The sequence below is a fragment of the Tyto alba genome, unplaced genomic scaffold (assembly GCF_018691265.1).
Source record: "Tyto alba isolate M040663 unplaced genomic scaffold, T.alba_DEE_v4.0 Super-Scaffold_17, whole genome shotgun sequence".
In the NCBI taxonomy this organism is placed as follows: domain Eukaryota; kingdom Metazoa; phylum Chordata; class Aves; order Strigiformes; family Tytonidae; genus Tyto; species Tyto alba.
The window spans coordinates 22,286,452-22,302,393 of NW_024881279.1; the positions used below are offsets into that span (position 1 = coordinate 22,286,452).

At 41.0% G+C, this 15,942-nt stretch overlaps 1 protein-coding gene across 2 annotated transcripts in view; it reads left to right on the plus strand.

The window, feature by feature from the left end:
* The window catches only part of UBE2D2 (ubiquitin conjugating enzyme E2 D2), a 31,353-nt gene extending 17,248 nt beyond the window's left edge, over positions 1 to 14,105 (plus strand). For both annotated transcript variants that reach the window (XM_032988465.2, XM_032988466.2), the window contains exons 6-7: positions 10,500 to 10,593; positions 12,449 to 14,105. In XM_032988465.2, coding sequence (XP_032844356.1) covers positions 10,500 to 10,593; positions 12,449 to 12,494 — 140 coding nt within the window. In that variant the 3' untranslated portion in view covers positions 12,495 to 14,105. The remainder of the gene's footprint in view (positions 1 to 10,499; positions 10,594 to 12,448) is intronic.
* The last annotated feature ends 1,837 nt before the right edge of the window (positions 14,106 to 15,942 follow it).

Consider the following 15,942-nt stretch of genomic DNA (forward strand, 5'->3'; position numbering starts at 1 on the left):
GTCTCTACAATTAAATGTTGCAGTTATCACATATTTAATTACAATATCCTCCACATCATGGCTCAGCTCTATGAGGCTATCCTGTTGCCTGTAATTCTTCTCTCCAACTACATGTGATGTTCCTGGATGCTTTTTGATTCAGATAGATGACTCGTGGTACCCTTTCCTTGGACATCATAACTATCTCCCTTTTACTGAACTTGTAAAAGCTCCTACCTTCTATGTCCAGCTAAAGTCTTCTGCGTTTGTAGAAACAGATAGAAAGGCAAAACAGTATCTCAATTTGTCTTTTGACAGAAGTGAATCTGCTAGAGCACGAAGCTGAAAATTTTCACTGAGTTGAAAGGACTGAAAAAATGGTGTCAGTAAAGGGAAAATGATTGTCAGATCGATGCAGCTTTCCTTACAAATGCTTTCAGTCAAGTACTGGCTACTGTTTGAACCACTTAGTACTAAGTACTGATGTCTATTATGTTTTGATTAAGTTGGTATATAACTGGTTAAAATAATTTAGTCGGAGAATGTGTAATGTGGCATGGTATCTTTCATTTGTTTCAGAGTCTAAAATGACTGTAGGTAGTGGGGTGTAGTATGTTTGAAAATACTGAAAGATAGACTGGAATTAGGACAGTTGGAAAAAGATGGGGCAAGAATTTAAAAGGCTAGTTAAGGATACCAGTGGACTGCCTATTAATGGCTGTCAGCTTTAATCACCCCCAAAACATATCTTAACATCAACTTTGCAACCCAAATACAGTTGCAGTATGCTTTTAACATCTCCATCTCCCTCTGTTTTCTGACTTGAACTCCTTTTTCTTGCCTCCTTCAAACTGCATCCTCATGGCTTAACTGGAGTAAGCCATGGGATCAGTGTGGCCATTTTGTGCTACTTAACCCCTTCTGTTGCTCCATCTCCCTCTTAAAGTATGCTCCCTGAGGTTAGGTGTCTTTATTGCTGATCGTTTTTCACTCATTGCAGAAGAGTTCATATGAATGTACAAACTCTCGGGCATATAGCACAAGATACATACAGATCTCACCAATGAGAAAACAGTCTTGTCGTGAGTTCCTTTAGTGTTCATTTCATGAAGGAATTAGTTAGCAAAAGGCATTCTTATTGGTGATTTCATAGAAATTCAGAATACATCCCTTGGAGATAACAGGGATGTCTTGTCAGAAATCAGACTTCAACTTAAGAAGTGAGAGCTGATAATTAGAAGCAGCATTTCCATCTCGAATATAGATTCTACAAAGGCAACTTGAATCTTTTAGGGTGGAAGTCTTGTTTTCAGTCAGATTAGAACTGTCTTGTCACAGGCTTTGGGTCTACTTCAGCTCTAGTAACTCCTTGATTAGCCTTATCAAAGAATAAATGTGTTGCTAGTAGGAAAAGCTGTTGGGTTATGTAACTTAAAGTTAATAACAAGACTTATTACATAAGGTATTCAGCATGAAGCTTGCATCCCTTCTAAAGCAGCAATTTAGTATTTGTAGTGTAAATTTCTTAGAGTATTTCCTAAATTGTGCCACCCTTTAAAAGGGGATGCTATTGGAGCAAGCTATTTGAATTTAAAATCTGTAAGTGGATAACTAGAACACAGCTACAAAAGAAAAGTGTACTTTCTACTGATAGAGTAATTGGGGTAGACTAGAAACAGTCCTTCTAGGAAACAGCTTGTCATACACAGCGTCTTCCTCCTGAGGCATCTGGTAGGCGACGTTGTCAGCAGCTTGCATGGGCTAGATGTTATGTTGCAATTAATGTGTAGCACACAAACATGTTTTTCACCCTAACCTGCAAGGAGAAAGGTGGAGGGGTATGCAGTGACTTCCTTCTGTGAAAAGTTATGTCATTGGTACTTAATCATCCCAGTTAAGTGGTAAAGGTAGGGGTCTTGGCTCTGTACTCTGAAGGATGGTAGGCTGTTCCCGGGGGCACTCAGAGTATCTGGTTTGGGAACCTGCCCCTGCCCTCCTTGCTGGGTAACATAGTGAAGGCCTGAGTGTGGGGGAGCTATTGGAGCAGTTTTATTTCAGACTGCTGAATAAATAAGTTTCTCTTTGTCTATGAGCAACTTGATAAAGTGGTCTTGGCTATGATAGTAGAGGTGACTGGCATCTTGGTGTTTTTGGTGTGTTTTTTTTTTTTCTTCTTTCCGTGTTTCTAAATGTTTGTCACTCCTAGACTTGTTAAAATGAGTTCTGAAGAATTCAGAGAGCAGCACTGAGTGTCTCAGTAGAATAGCTAGCTTCCTTGTGTTGGTAATTCTGAGGTAAGTGTTCCTTAAAGAATGCATATTGTAGAAAAAAAATCATATCAAAATAGTCTTAAACACACCTTGGTGGTTAATTTAAACTCCGAAGTTTAAGAAGAATACATAGGCTTACATTAAAAATGTTATCTCAAAGTCTGCATAAATAAGAATCCCTGTTGCCTTAAACAGGAGAATAAAGTGTTTTAACATGATTACAACTGTTCTCAGCCATTTTGGGGAAAGTCCCACTTTCTCTTGAATTTGACAAGTGAATGTGTAAGAGCTAATACTAAACTGAAGTACTTCTTCAGGCTAGCCTGAAGGTCAGGCTAACTTGCTTTGTCCTGTCCCACTTCTCACTACTGTTTTGTAACTAATGAACCATGAAGCTTATATTAAAGATGTTTGGAAGACTCTGCCTGGTGAATGGCAGGGAGTAACTTCAGTCTCATTCATTCAAGAGTTTAGCTCACACTGTTCAGACTCTTCCATGACCAGTGCAGTATGAATTTTCTGTAGTGTTGCTCTTACAAGTGTTCAAGAATTACTTTACTAAGACTTGCTGGATGGGAGTTCCCAAGTACCCAGCAACCTAAATGAACTTGATCTTCACAGTGAAGCTTTCAAAATTAGGAAGTTGGTTTCTGATCATCCTCTTGGCTTTTAATTTGCCTGTTTGTAACGGTTACCCAAATAACTGGTGGGGAGGTGTGACTTTGTCACATAACCTGGATCAGTCCCTCCATATGTGCAAAGTTAGGGTTCCAAGGGAAACTTTAATTCTTGCATTTCAACTCTTGCAGCTTTAATACAGCTACTTGTGTAACTTCCAAGATGTTGCCCTTGCTGCGAAGAAGGCTGCACTAGAAGGAGTGTTGCTGACAGGTTAAGGGAGGTGATCGTTCCCTTCTGCTTGGTACTGGTGAGGCTGCACCTGGAGCACATGTCCAGTGCTGGGCTCCCCAGCACAAGAGAGACATGTATGTACTGGAGAGAGTCCAGTGAAGGGTTATGAACATGGTGAAGGGACTGAAGGATCTCCCATTGAGGACAGGGTGAGATAACTGGAACTATTCAGCCTTGAGAAGGAGGCATCTTGTCAGTGTATATAAATACTTGAAGGAAGGGTGCAGTGATAACAGCCAAACTCTTCTCAGTGGTGCTCAGTGACAGCAGAAGAGGCAATGGGCACAAACTGAAACGTAGGAGGGTCCCTCTGAATATCAGGAGATGGTTTTTTTTACACTGTGAGGATGCTGAGCACTGGCACAGGTTGCAGTGGGTGGTTGTGGGGTCTCCCACGTTGGAGATATTCAAAAGCCATCTGGACATGGTCATGGGCGACCTGCTCTAGGTGGCCCTGCTTGAGCAGGGGGGTTGGACAAGATGGTCTCCGGAGATGCCTTCCAATCTCAACCAGTCTGTGATACACTGGGCAAAACTTAACTTTTCTTCTCTTGTCACCAGAAATTGTTGAACTGACTTAGCAGGAATTCAAGTTGCTTTGAAGCAAGAAGTTTAAATTCTTCAGATTTAAAGGTACACTTCCTATGAGACTAGATAAGACTGCTGGAAGAGTTTAAAATGGGACTTTGGTTAAGAAATAGGATTTAACTTGAGTGGAGTCTGAAGTTGCTTTAATTTACTCAGATGCATCTTGCCCATTCACAGTCAGAAGCCAGTCACTTTGTATTTAGCATTTGAACTTGTTGAACAGTGGTGTTTTCAGTTGTGTTTTAATGTTAAAAGCTTAATGTTTGTCAGCACTGATAGAACTTTGATAACTGTATGCCTCAAAAGTTTCAAGGGCCTGAAACTCAAAAGTAGCAACTGTATAGGTGAATGCTTCTGCCAGGAGTCAGATTTCTTCCTGTTTGTGAGGAACAGAGATCTACGTAGTAGTGTGCCTTGATGTGGAGGCTTTTGGCTATCAGGCTGATGATGAGCAAAGGAGGAGCCCTAGCTGGTGTGAGAAGCAGGAGAGTTGGATAAAGCCTTTGAAATGGAATTAAGAATTCAGCAGTGGTATGTGTCCAAAGCTCAAATTTCTTGGAGATGTTTCATAATCCCCAGAGTACTAGGCTGCGTTAAACCTGAGCTGATAAACTTTGTTACTTTCACGCTCGGAAACTTGGCTGGATGAGCTGGATCAAAAAGCACAGCACAGTCTGTCAGAGCCTGTGGCGGGGTCTCCAGGAGGGTGACAAGTGGCTTTCCATAGAAAGAACTTCCTGCCATAATATTTGTCAGTCACCTGGGACAGAGCTGGCAAGATGGGCTGCTCCCGTTACTGCGAACTCACAATACTGGCACGATGTCCAAAAATTGATACTTCCTTGTCTTACCTGACTGCTCCATGTCGGCACATGAGCTTTTTGATTATAGGGTGATCTTGAGACTACTGTGTGGCTTCATCCAGGACAGGTAGCTGAATAAGTATCATCCTGCTGTCCTGACAATCTGGTAACTGCTGTATCAGCAGCTTGATACAATAACAAAAATTTTGTTGGTGCAAACTCTATGCTTGGAGAGATGGACCTTCCTCTGGTGGGAGGAGACTGGCTTTGGGTCTGCTGGGGCCTTTTGCCCCATACAGGAGTTGAGCCTGCAGGAATAACTTATTTTTTAAAAAGCAGTTTATCTATTCCTGTCATAGTGATATGCTTTTTGCCTTTAATATAAAAGTTAAGATAGCAGGGATCTTCAAGGAGGAGAGCAAAGGCTTTCACTCATCTGTTTTTTGATCTAAAATGCTGGGTGCCCAAGAAAAAAAATCACTTTAGTCCTAGATGAATTCTAAATTGGCTCCTCTTTGGAGAGCAGTAACTGCACCAAACAGCTGTTGAATCAGAATGCACCAGTTCAGATGTTTCTTCTGGGTGGCTTATTACCTTGGTAGAATTGATGCTTGCTTTTTATCTCTCTGCAGTGACTCAGCTGGAGATTCCATTGGTCCTCAGTTCTTTCTCCTTATTTTGAAGTGTCCCATAGACAAGTACTTTACTGGAGCAAGTTTTGTTTGCAATTCCAGCTGGGATTAAATGGTAGTATCTATAGTGGCTGGTATCCTATGTTAAGGGGACTGCTGGAAGTGATGGATGTTACACCCATTTGGGCTTTGCAGACAAAGTGAATGATTGGAGTTTTGCATTTGGAAGATGACTTCTGCATTGAGAAAAGGGAGATAATAATCTGCTGCTTTTGGCAATCTCTTGGATGTCTTTGCCTTACCTTTCATGTCTTAGGCTTCTACATGAAGAGCATCTACACTTCTAGATAAATTGTGATTACTGTATTCAATACAGGGTGATAGAGCAGAACTAATACTTGCCTTTGTAGTGCTGATATCTAAAGAAATCAGAAGGTGTAGCTTTTGGCTCTTACGTGTAAGAGTTTTTCAGTGATGATCTGGACTGTTGAGCTGCTGTGGAAATCAGCCTAATTGACTTGAATATCAACATAATGTGTGCAAAGGTGTGTTAAATACTGTGGCTTCTACACAGCTGCTTCTGGCTCCTAAAGGCCACTTTCAGCTCAACTACATGCTCTGGACATACAAAGGTATGATGCGCTTGGTTATAAAGTCATCCTTGACATCAAGAGTTGCTAATTGCCATGTATAAATTGCTAAGCATCCTTATCTGTCTTCCCTTGTTGACACTCTAAGGAAGATGTTTGTTTTCTGAATGTAGAGCTTATTCCCTCTGCCTGGAGTTGGTGTCTTGTAGCTTTTAAGAATCTCTTCAACTCTGAGATCCACCAGCTTTGATGTGCCTCTTAGATTTGTATGAGCCAATAGATGTTCTAGTAGACAGATGGGGGTTTAAATTGTTTTCAGTATTGCTCATTTGGCTTTTGCTAGAACGATCTGAGGAGAGCTGACTTCATGAATTGTCCTGACTAATGATTGAGCTGCTTTATAGCAGAAGAAGCTTAGCCATGGAGTTTACATATTGAATTTGCATCTGCCCTGCACACTCAGTGTGAGGTGTGTCAGAACCAGGAAGATGAAATTGCTCATCAGAAATGACAGAGTACTCTTAGTGCTGTAAGAGCACAGCACAGAAATCTGCTGAGAAGATGAGGTGGATCATGCAGTAGTGAACTGTAGCTAAACTTGTTGACAAGTTAAATGGCATGATTCTCTGCACAGAGGAGCTGCCTTGAGAAAGATTGTCTTTGAATTTTGGAGTGTTATGTACTCTGTAAAAGGAAGTCTTGCAGTGGAAACGGGTCAGTGTTGTGCTGTTATATCAGCAGACCTTGTTTTGCCTCAAAGAGCACCTTGCTGGAGCATTCTTAATTGCTAAGTGATCATTCTGCTTGATGAGAGTGCATTTGTATCACTACTCTATGGTGAAACTAAGCCCATTACTTTTTTAGAAACACTTTGTTAGCAGACTTTTTGCTTGATTAGTTTGGGTCTCCCAGTTCCTAGATGGTGAAGTACTTGGTCCATGCTAGTCCATAGCAGTAGGAAGCCTGCTAAAGGATAAATTGTTTTTGTTGTCTGCAGTAGGTAGATGCAGATCACAGTTGAAGTATTGAAGTTAAGTAGGCTGCATTGTTGGTGCAATAAAACAAAGCAAACCCCAGTTTTTTGAATGAAAGGGAGCTTTAAACTGACAGTGTTTTAAGTTGCTTAATGTTTTGCTACAGTCTAGACTGCTTGGACAATTAAGAGTGAAGGGATAAAAAATAACTCTGTACTTGAACCCAGTGGAAATCAATGGAAATCAATCAATGGAAAGTAAAATTCATCTATTTGCTATTACTGACAAAAATCCAGGCTTGAATTCTGAAGAGTGCATGCTTCTATTTCATTCAGTGAAAGGCTCAGGAAGGGATGCTGTCAGACTGATGCTGTTAGAGCAGCTTTGCCTACGGTCATGCAGGATGAGTAGGACAAGGTGTAAAACAATGTCACTTACCTGTCTTGTGTAGTTATTCAACCTGATTCTGTGGCTACAAAACTTGATTTCTGTGAACTATCTTTAAATTGTCTTCTACCAATGCTGCTGTCATTTGACTAAAATGTCAAGGCTTTGCTATTAAATTCATTGCAATAATACTTGATTGGAGAATAAAATGGTCTGGTGATTCTCTATTCCACAGTGTTGATTTAATCACTTACTCTGCATCAGATAACTCCTATACACAACTGACATTTTTAAGGATTACTTCCTCTTTCCTCTTGCACTTGGCTCCTTTAAACTTTCTGGGAAGGTACCTTTTTTCAAGGGTTTTTTTGTGGTGCTCTGGAGCCTACTTACATCGGTTGGTCTAAAACACGTGAATATGCAGTGTTCTGGTGGAAAAACCTCAAGAGAAACTTCCTGAATTTCTTTCTTTTTGACAAATAGCTGGGTTCAGCAGGCTATTAAAATTAAACTAGTTTAGATAACTCAGTTAAAAGTGTTTTTCTTGCTGAGGCTATACAGATAAAGTGAAAGATGTGAAGTTACCAGTGAGAGCAAGCATAATGGCAAATACTTTTGATTAATGAAGACTTACAAAAATAAAACAAAGCAGCTGAATGTGACAGTGCAGCTTGAAGCCAAATAATTGTGTCCATTTTTATTCGGTGTTTTTGGAGCGATACTTCTTACAAGACAGCTGCTGAGGAATGAAATCTATAAATGTTTTTTGAAGTGTCTAGATTGACAGACTTAATCACGGGAAGCATTTAGCTACCGATTGAGTTCTAACAAACCACAGCCTGTTTTACTAAAGAGTATTAGTGGCATGGGATTTTTTTTTTTAATGGCCAGTAAGTAGCAATGATATGCTCATGTTGATAGCCTGTAAACTAAGAATGGAAACTCCTAGACTGGGACAGGGCTTAACTCTCCCTTTCCTTTCAGCAAAGGAGGTGCTGTTCAAGGCAAACTTGCATCCTGTCAGACAAAACTGACTTGTGGGCAGTGTCAGCCCGTGGACTGCTGTTGCTCTGGAGGGCACAAAGCAACACTCCGGTTATCCTGGTGCCTGTGCTGACCAGCAGCTGAAACACCACCTCTGGTTTGGTGCTTAGATCAGGTGGTGTTGGGGGTTTTACAAGGCTGATGTGAGGTGTGCAAGGAGGAACTCATAACCAATACCACCAGTGTTGGGGAAAGGGGTGTTACGGTGGTTTGGGAAGCTGGGCAGAGAGGATTGGATGGTCTTGCAACTTGGTTTGGCTGATGAAGGCTGAGCCATGTTGTTCAGAAAAATCCTTGATTATTAAAAGGTAAAACTTGAGCGAGTAGTGTTAATAGTTGACCAGAAAACTTTGGATTTCTCATGGCTTCTGTTAAAGGGAGGGGATAGATATTAACTGTTTTATTCGTCCTACTAGCTGAAGAAACTTCAGTGTAGTCTGATAAACAGAGAAATGAGCTACAGGAAAATAGCTGGGGAAGTGGCTGTGTTTTTGAAGCTAACGTGACTGGTGGCAGCAGCTGGGTGTAAGGTGGCAGGGAGATTCACGTTACTGAAGGCTAATGTGAGTTTTACTCAGTGTACGTGGGGCAAGGGGAGGAACAGTGCTGAAGCTGATGGAAAGTGCTACAGGTACTAAACATGCAGTGTCCCTTGCTGAGAGAGAGCAGTTTGGGACTAGCGGCTTCTACATGCCTCCAGCACAAAATGAAAGTCTTCACACTCTGAAGCTGTATTCTGAGAGGTAGCTGAATAAATGTCAGTGTCAGTTGATAGTAGAGCTTAATGAAGCTCTTAACTCTTTCACAAGGGTATGGTAGAAAATCAGGAAAAGGAGGAAGAAGTGGTTTTTTATTCTAGAACAAGAAATATGTTCACTTAAATCAAGAACAGTTCATTACTAAACTTGTTCTAGAAGCTTTTAACTTGCAACTGATAATTTGCTAGTGAAGGGTCTGCAGAAATACGTAGACAAACTGAACTAACTGGCTTTCTGTGTTCTTGGTGCTCTCATCACTGCGCAGCTAGCTCAGGTAAAACCTAGTGAAGCTTTCAGTTTTGCCCCACTTTAAAAATCTTCTCCAGTTCCAATGACTATCAGACCTGTTTTCCCCTTTCTGGCTGCATCTAGCCATTTTTTGTTTTGAGGCCTCTTTTTTTTAACCTATCTTAAAAACAGCAAAATAGTTAAGGCATGCATGCTGTTTTCTTATTTTTCAGCTGATGTCTTTCAGCATGGTATCTCTGTAGCACAGTAGCAACTGATGGAAGTTCAGACATTTGTGTTCAGTGCCTTCAAACTTCCAACTGCTGTCATCTCCAACTTGCTTGGAGGACACACTGTGACAAGTTTGCTGTTGCTGCTATTGGTGAAGGGACATGTGGAGTGGCACTGTTTGATTAAAACAGGCTGAGAGGAAGCAGGACAAAGGAATGTTTGGCATTTCTTATGGGGGGGCAAGATGTCCCCGACATGCCTCATGTAGTGTTGTCCCAATATGTGTTGCTTATAACTTACTGCCTTCTCATATCTTCTACTTTGGTGTGAATGTAGGAATGTACATGTGCTATTTGTAGCTTTGCAGGCAGTGTCCTGACTCCTTATATGGATGAAGGTTGACGCTATGCCGAGCGGCATCATATGAGCGGGATGTGTCTTCTGGGATGTATACAATATGCATTTATAGTGAAACTTTGAAGTTCAAGGGCTTTGTGGTTGGTATGAGTGCAGTAAGTTACGCTCTCTTGATTCATTTTGAATACTGTTGTACAATTAATCTGTCTCAACCTTCCTTACTCTCAGAAAATATTTGGATAAAGCCTCTTAAATCTCTGCAAGACTAGTGGCTTTTTTAAATAGCTCTTGAGTAGCTGTGAGCAGCTTGTTTCCTTCATCTCGTTTGGACCTGTCTGCTCTTTGACTTCTAGTGCTTCTGCAAGTCATTAACAGTGATGTTGTCTAGTTCAGGGAAGGGATGGATTTTAAGTGCAAAATCAAGGATTTGAGAGAAGGCTTTCAGGTACGGCTTTGGATAGAACACTTCTGCCTTGTGACTTAAGGCTGTAGTCAGGTACAGCTATCCGGGAGGTTGTCTGTTGTGATATTTAAAAAGTTGTGGTCGTGCAAAGTTGTGTAGTTAAATGGTAAGGCTTTTTGTTCAAAATCACTTGACCGGAGTATGTGGGATTACTGCTCCTTGGCATTTTAAAAAAAAAGATGCTAATACTAATGGCTAGAGGGGAAGCAAGTGTGTGGACTGACTTCTACAGGTGTCTTCAGCTGCACTTAAACTAATTCAATATCTTTTTTTCTCTCCCTAGTACTTTTGTCCATCTGTTCTCTGTTGTGTGATCCCAATCCAGATGATCCTTTAGTGCCTGAGATTGCACGGATCTACAAAACAGATAGAGAAAAGTGAGTATGGAAGCCAAAACAGCACGTAACGTTCTTGATGGAGCAGAATCCACACTTAAATGGTAAAGGGGAACTGAAAGCACCTGCTTCTTGGAAAAGAATGTGAACTTTGATTTGCCTTTTTTGTTGTAACTGTGGTCTTTTCAGAGATTTCCCCTCCCCCGGGATCTGTAGTACCACTATCTTAACAGCATTGCATTGCTGTAGGAAAAAGGTATATATGCCTGTAGAAGTGAAGTATGTAGAGGCCTTGTACATCTGTGGTTTTACTACTGTGTTTTCATTCCACACAGTGGTCTTTCAGTAGTGTTGTAGCTGTTAATTCCAGGTTTGCTTGATTTAATGAAAATGTGAAGTGAGCAATGCAAATCTTTTTAATGTGGAGCTCTGAATGTGACCTGCTTTTCAGAGCCTTCACTGCCTGCTTTACTTCTACGTAACCAGCAGAGGGAGAACAAGTTACTCTAGTGGGAGACTGTTTCCATGCTAGCTATTGGTGATGGAATCATACAGGCAATTAAAAATACCTTGTTTTCACCTTCATTTGACAACACAAGGGAAGAACGAGTGATGTAGAGATGGGGTGAGAGGATTCCAAGCTTCTATGAAGTAGACAACAAGAATGGAGAGAACTCTAGCACCAGCGAGCAGTTTAAAAGTAACAGCTTAATGATCATTGTAAACACTTTTCTACCTCGCTGTTCCCTGCCAGATCTGATCAGTAGTGTTAATTTCTGAAGCTATGTGGTCATCTGATGAGAATGAGATAGGAAGGGAAAAATGACCTACAGATTTGCTTACTCTACTGAATACTTGAGAAACAGTGTTAGAGAAGTTCATGCATCCCGTTTTTAATGAGCTGCAAGAGTAGCAGTATGTGTTTTGAGCCGTAGCTAACAGTGACTGACTGCACTTTCTGTATGCAGAACTCTTTCCTATTTTTTCCAAAAATAGGGAAATTAGTTTTGTGCTTAAACATAACTGGACTTGCTTCCTGAGTAGTCTGAACAGTGATGTGAAGGCAAGAGCACTTGTTAGGAGTGGATTGTCAGATTCTTTAAGCTAGAGAGCATTGTCTATAGACTAAATTCCAGCACAAGAACCTAGTCACTGTACATAACTAGGAAAATTGCTATATGTGTCTTATGCTTTTCCTATGAATTCTGTAGAATAAGAACAACTTGCCTTCTGTTGTCAGAAATAAGCTTTCAGCAGTGCTGTTCATCACAATGACTGCTTTTGTTTTATGTAAGTGTCCTGAGCTTCCTCTAGCAGTGGCTGTGGCTATGAAGGGTGTTTGGGTACAGAAGCTGCAGGTGGCTTGGGAAACAGAGCATATTGTGACTTCAGAATAATAATAAAAAAAATAATCTGGTGGACAAATCGTTGTGTCCTGATAGTCATTGAAATAGCCAGATATGATGTGTAGCAAGAAACAAGCCTGTTGGGGTTTGACAGTCTAGTAGATACCAGGTACTAGGCTTAATTTGCCAAGGGAGTAAGAAGAATGAGGTGGGAGACACATTTAATCTACTTTTTTCCAGAATGCCAAAATTAAACCCAGCAGTAATAGTTTCCCATGCAGCAGCTGGGAACAGACCTGTGCTAGCTGTCTGGTGGCTCAAATCAAAGATTTCATATTCCTGTTGCAAATATGACTAGTTATTTCTTTTCCATGAAGTACTGTGAGCTTTCTTATTTCCCCTGTTCGCCTAGTATTTCAGTTTGCTCTTATATTCTCTAGCAGTATAATAAACTTGTAAAATTTAAGTTTATGCCATTTGTAGACTAGACTACTGGAGTTGAAAGACTGTTCAGATGCTATGTTAAGTAAATCCTCTTTTTATACATACAGGTACAACAGAATAGCTCGGGAATGGACTCAGAAGTATGCGATGTAATTAAGAAATTATTGGATAACCTCTACAAATAAAGATAGGGGAACTCTGAAAGAGAAAGTCCTTTTGATTTCCATTTGACTGCTTTCTATGAGCCCACGCCTCATCTTCCCCTGTGCACATGTTTACCTGATACAGCAGTGCTGCGTGTTGTACATACTTGGAACAACAAAATAGAAATACTGTATTTCCCCGTACCAACATTGACTCCTAGCAGAGAAGTGTGTGTGTGAAAAGCTGGTTCTTCAGTCATAACTTTGTGAGCCTAAAAGCATTCCTTGTTGATTTGAATTGAGTAATAAAATATGAATGGAAGAGTTACGGTGGATTTCATATTTCTAGGGACAGTGCTGATCCATGAAGGATTTTAAATGGAATCCTTTTAAACTCATAAGTTATGAAAAGCAAGGTGAAGAACTTGAAGCTGTTTCTGTATTCATTTTATTCTGAAGGACCTACACCTTAGGTAAATGTTATGACCAATGAGATAAACTGTACCCACATCCTGTGTTTAAGGTCTAAGTTTAACCGGTCAACATTAAATGGAATGGAGCTATTAGTGCATCAAGTGATGTTGATTTGTTTCAACTCTCTCCCTTCCTTCATACTTTTTTTGGTTTGTATGTGGTTTCTCAGTTAATACATAGCTAATAGCTCTTAATTTTCTTAAGTTTTTTAACTGCTTAGGTCTTTCTGGATGTAAGGGTAAAAATCCATTTGACAGAAAACTTGTGTATATTTAAAGACCCAACTGCTCCCCTGGAGCTTGTACGTTCAAGAATGATTAATCTGTGTAATAAACTGATTACTACAGTCATTACATATAACTTTGTGTGAATAGGCTTTTAATTTTAAGAGCAGTTTGTTACAGGCTAAAACTAATGGTGGATTTCTCTAAAACTTTTGCATTCACAAATGGTTGCATTTAGAAGTCATGAAGGAGTTTGGTTTGCATCACACAAGGCTATGCACCTAAACAAGACAAACATAAGCTTAAGCACTTACATGAAATCAGGATGTGTAGTGTGCCAGGAACTTGACTGTTAAACCAAATAAGCAGTTTACTAAATGAGAATCTGAGTGACATTTTACAAAGCCTAATGGTATTATGGTATTATTCCCACTTGCATGGGACCTAACACAATGCATATGTACTGTAGGTAAGTGAAACCTTATGTAACTAAAATAATGGATGTAAAAGGGTAAAAAAAAAAAAAAGGAAAAAAAAAACTACTACCAAACACATCAGCACAAACTTTCATAAAATGTAGCTTTTACATAATTACTTTGCACTAAACATTTGCAAATGTTCATACAGTTTTAAATTGTACTTGTATGTGTCTTTTTTTGAACAAAGTCTTCACTTGAATCTAGTGGAAAATGTAGTTTGAAACTTTTCTTTGTATACAAGTGTATTTGCCAGCATCCTTGGTGTGACAGTAGGTGAGTCTGCAAATTTATCTCCTCTTAGTAGAATTGTAAACAAAGCCATCAGCTGAAGGAGGGGCTGTAGCCTCCAGCTCTCCAGCCACAAGGGTCTGTCCCATCCATTTTCAAATGCATCTTTACACTCTTGCATAAATGAGGAATAAATGTCCACTGCTTTTGGTCTAACTCTGTTCCACTTGTCTCATCTCTCAATGTCCTTGTGTACGCACCTCTGGATGTAAATGTTAGCAGTGTTTCTTGGAGTCCTCTTACAGCAAGCTGTAGGCGAACCCGGGATACGTGTGCATCTCCAGCAGGCACGAAGACAGCTGCTCTAGCGATGGGATGCTGCTGTGTGGGGACAAAGCAGCTCTAAAGCGGTGGAGCAGAGCTTCACTCGAAAAGAAATGGAGCGTGTGGCCGCGGTTCCTGGCCGAGTGACAACGTAGGGGTGACAACTGCAGGGGAGGGGGAGAAATGCGGTGTGCAGGGTTGTGAACCTGGGCATCTGCTCATCTTGCGTTACGGCACAAGATGCTGGTGTCTTTGTTTAGAAAGCAGTGTGTGGCCCTCGATTAAAAACCTGTTGCATTGTCAAAACTAGAGTGAGCTAGTGGCTGCTAGTCTATCTTGGTTTTAACATTAACCTTTAACCGTGCCCGGCCTTACCTTTTACTAAAGTGTTCTGGCATAGGGGCTGACACTCCTGCTGGACCCTCCACGCCGGAGAATGAACATCAGCGACGGTGGAGTTGTGTTTTTGCAGTGGGGTCCCCAGATAGTTGCTTTCCGAGAAGTACAGGGAGGGTAGGTTGGAGCGGTTGCGAGCCTGGCAGCAAGCTCCTGCTGGGGGATTCCCCTTAACTGCTTTACAAGTGAGCCACCCGAAAATTACTTGTGGTGAATTTGGCTGGTGTTTGGCACTGGCAGTTACTGGAAGAGATCAGAGGCCTATGTAGGGGGGAAAGGGAAGGGAGCGGTGACAAGGGTGGAAGTTGAGGATGATGGATTCGCTTTCTGGTGGGGCAGAAGTCATGTGTGCTAGGTGACAGGATAGTAGCGCAGCCATATGTGAATTGAAACAGTCCTGAATGTTTTAACAGGGTCACCTTAGATCCTATACTGACACATCTGCCTGTGTTGGGATGATTGCCTCACCCTTGCAATGAAGTGTTTAAACAGGTCTGAGTTCCTTGCTGATGGCATGACAAAAGTTGGGGTATGGCAAAAGCAGGTCTGGTGATCCTGAAGTAGGGAGTACCTATGCTGTCCCTCATGTGGGTTGACCATTTGTTGTTGAGGGTTTGTACTGTGAACTAGATGAATGAGCCTTTTTTTCTAGGATTTAACTTAAAAGCTGACCCAGCTTGTAGCCCTTTTTGGGATTAGAAACTTGCTCTTTTGAAACTGTATTGTGTGTATTCCAATGTAAAGCAGCACAAGAAGCCGGGGCCTTGGTCATTGCCTTTCTAGGAATTCTGAACTTGTCATGTCATGAACTTTGTCAGTTCCTGTACTTTTTTTTTTTTTTTTTTTTTACTTGATTTAGCATTTTAAGTTAACTACTTCACTTTGCATGGCTTGCTTTGTGCTGGGACTTCTATGGATGTAGATTGTACATGCAATTTCCCTTTCTTCCTGTCATATACTAAGCAAATAAAAATAAATGCTGGGTTGCTTAGATTCCTCCGGCTCTGGCAAAGCTGTGAAGGTGAAACACTGTCTGGCCGCATTGCTTGTGTTCATCAGCACCCACTCACCGTAACAGAGTGAACCAGAGGACAAGTGACTCCAGTTCAGTGAGCCGTGCCGTGTATAAATGTTCTAGGACCACTGCCTTTATCGAGCAGCTGGCATTATTTGATAGTACCTATACCTGCTGTCGTGTGTATTGCCTGTAAGTCGAGTTTTCCGGGGCTGTTTGTAACCGTGTCCTGTGCTTGCATATGAGAGAACATGATCCAATGTATTTCAGAAACTTCTAGCTCAGTACTGAGAAATCACTCATCTGTGTGCAGGAGTT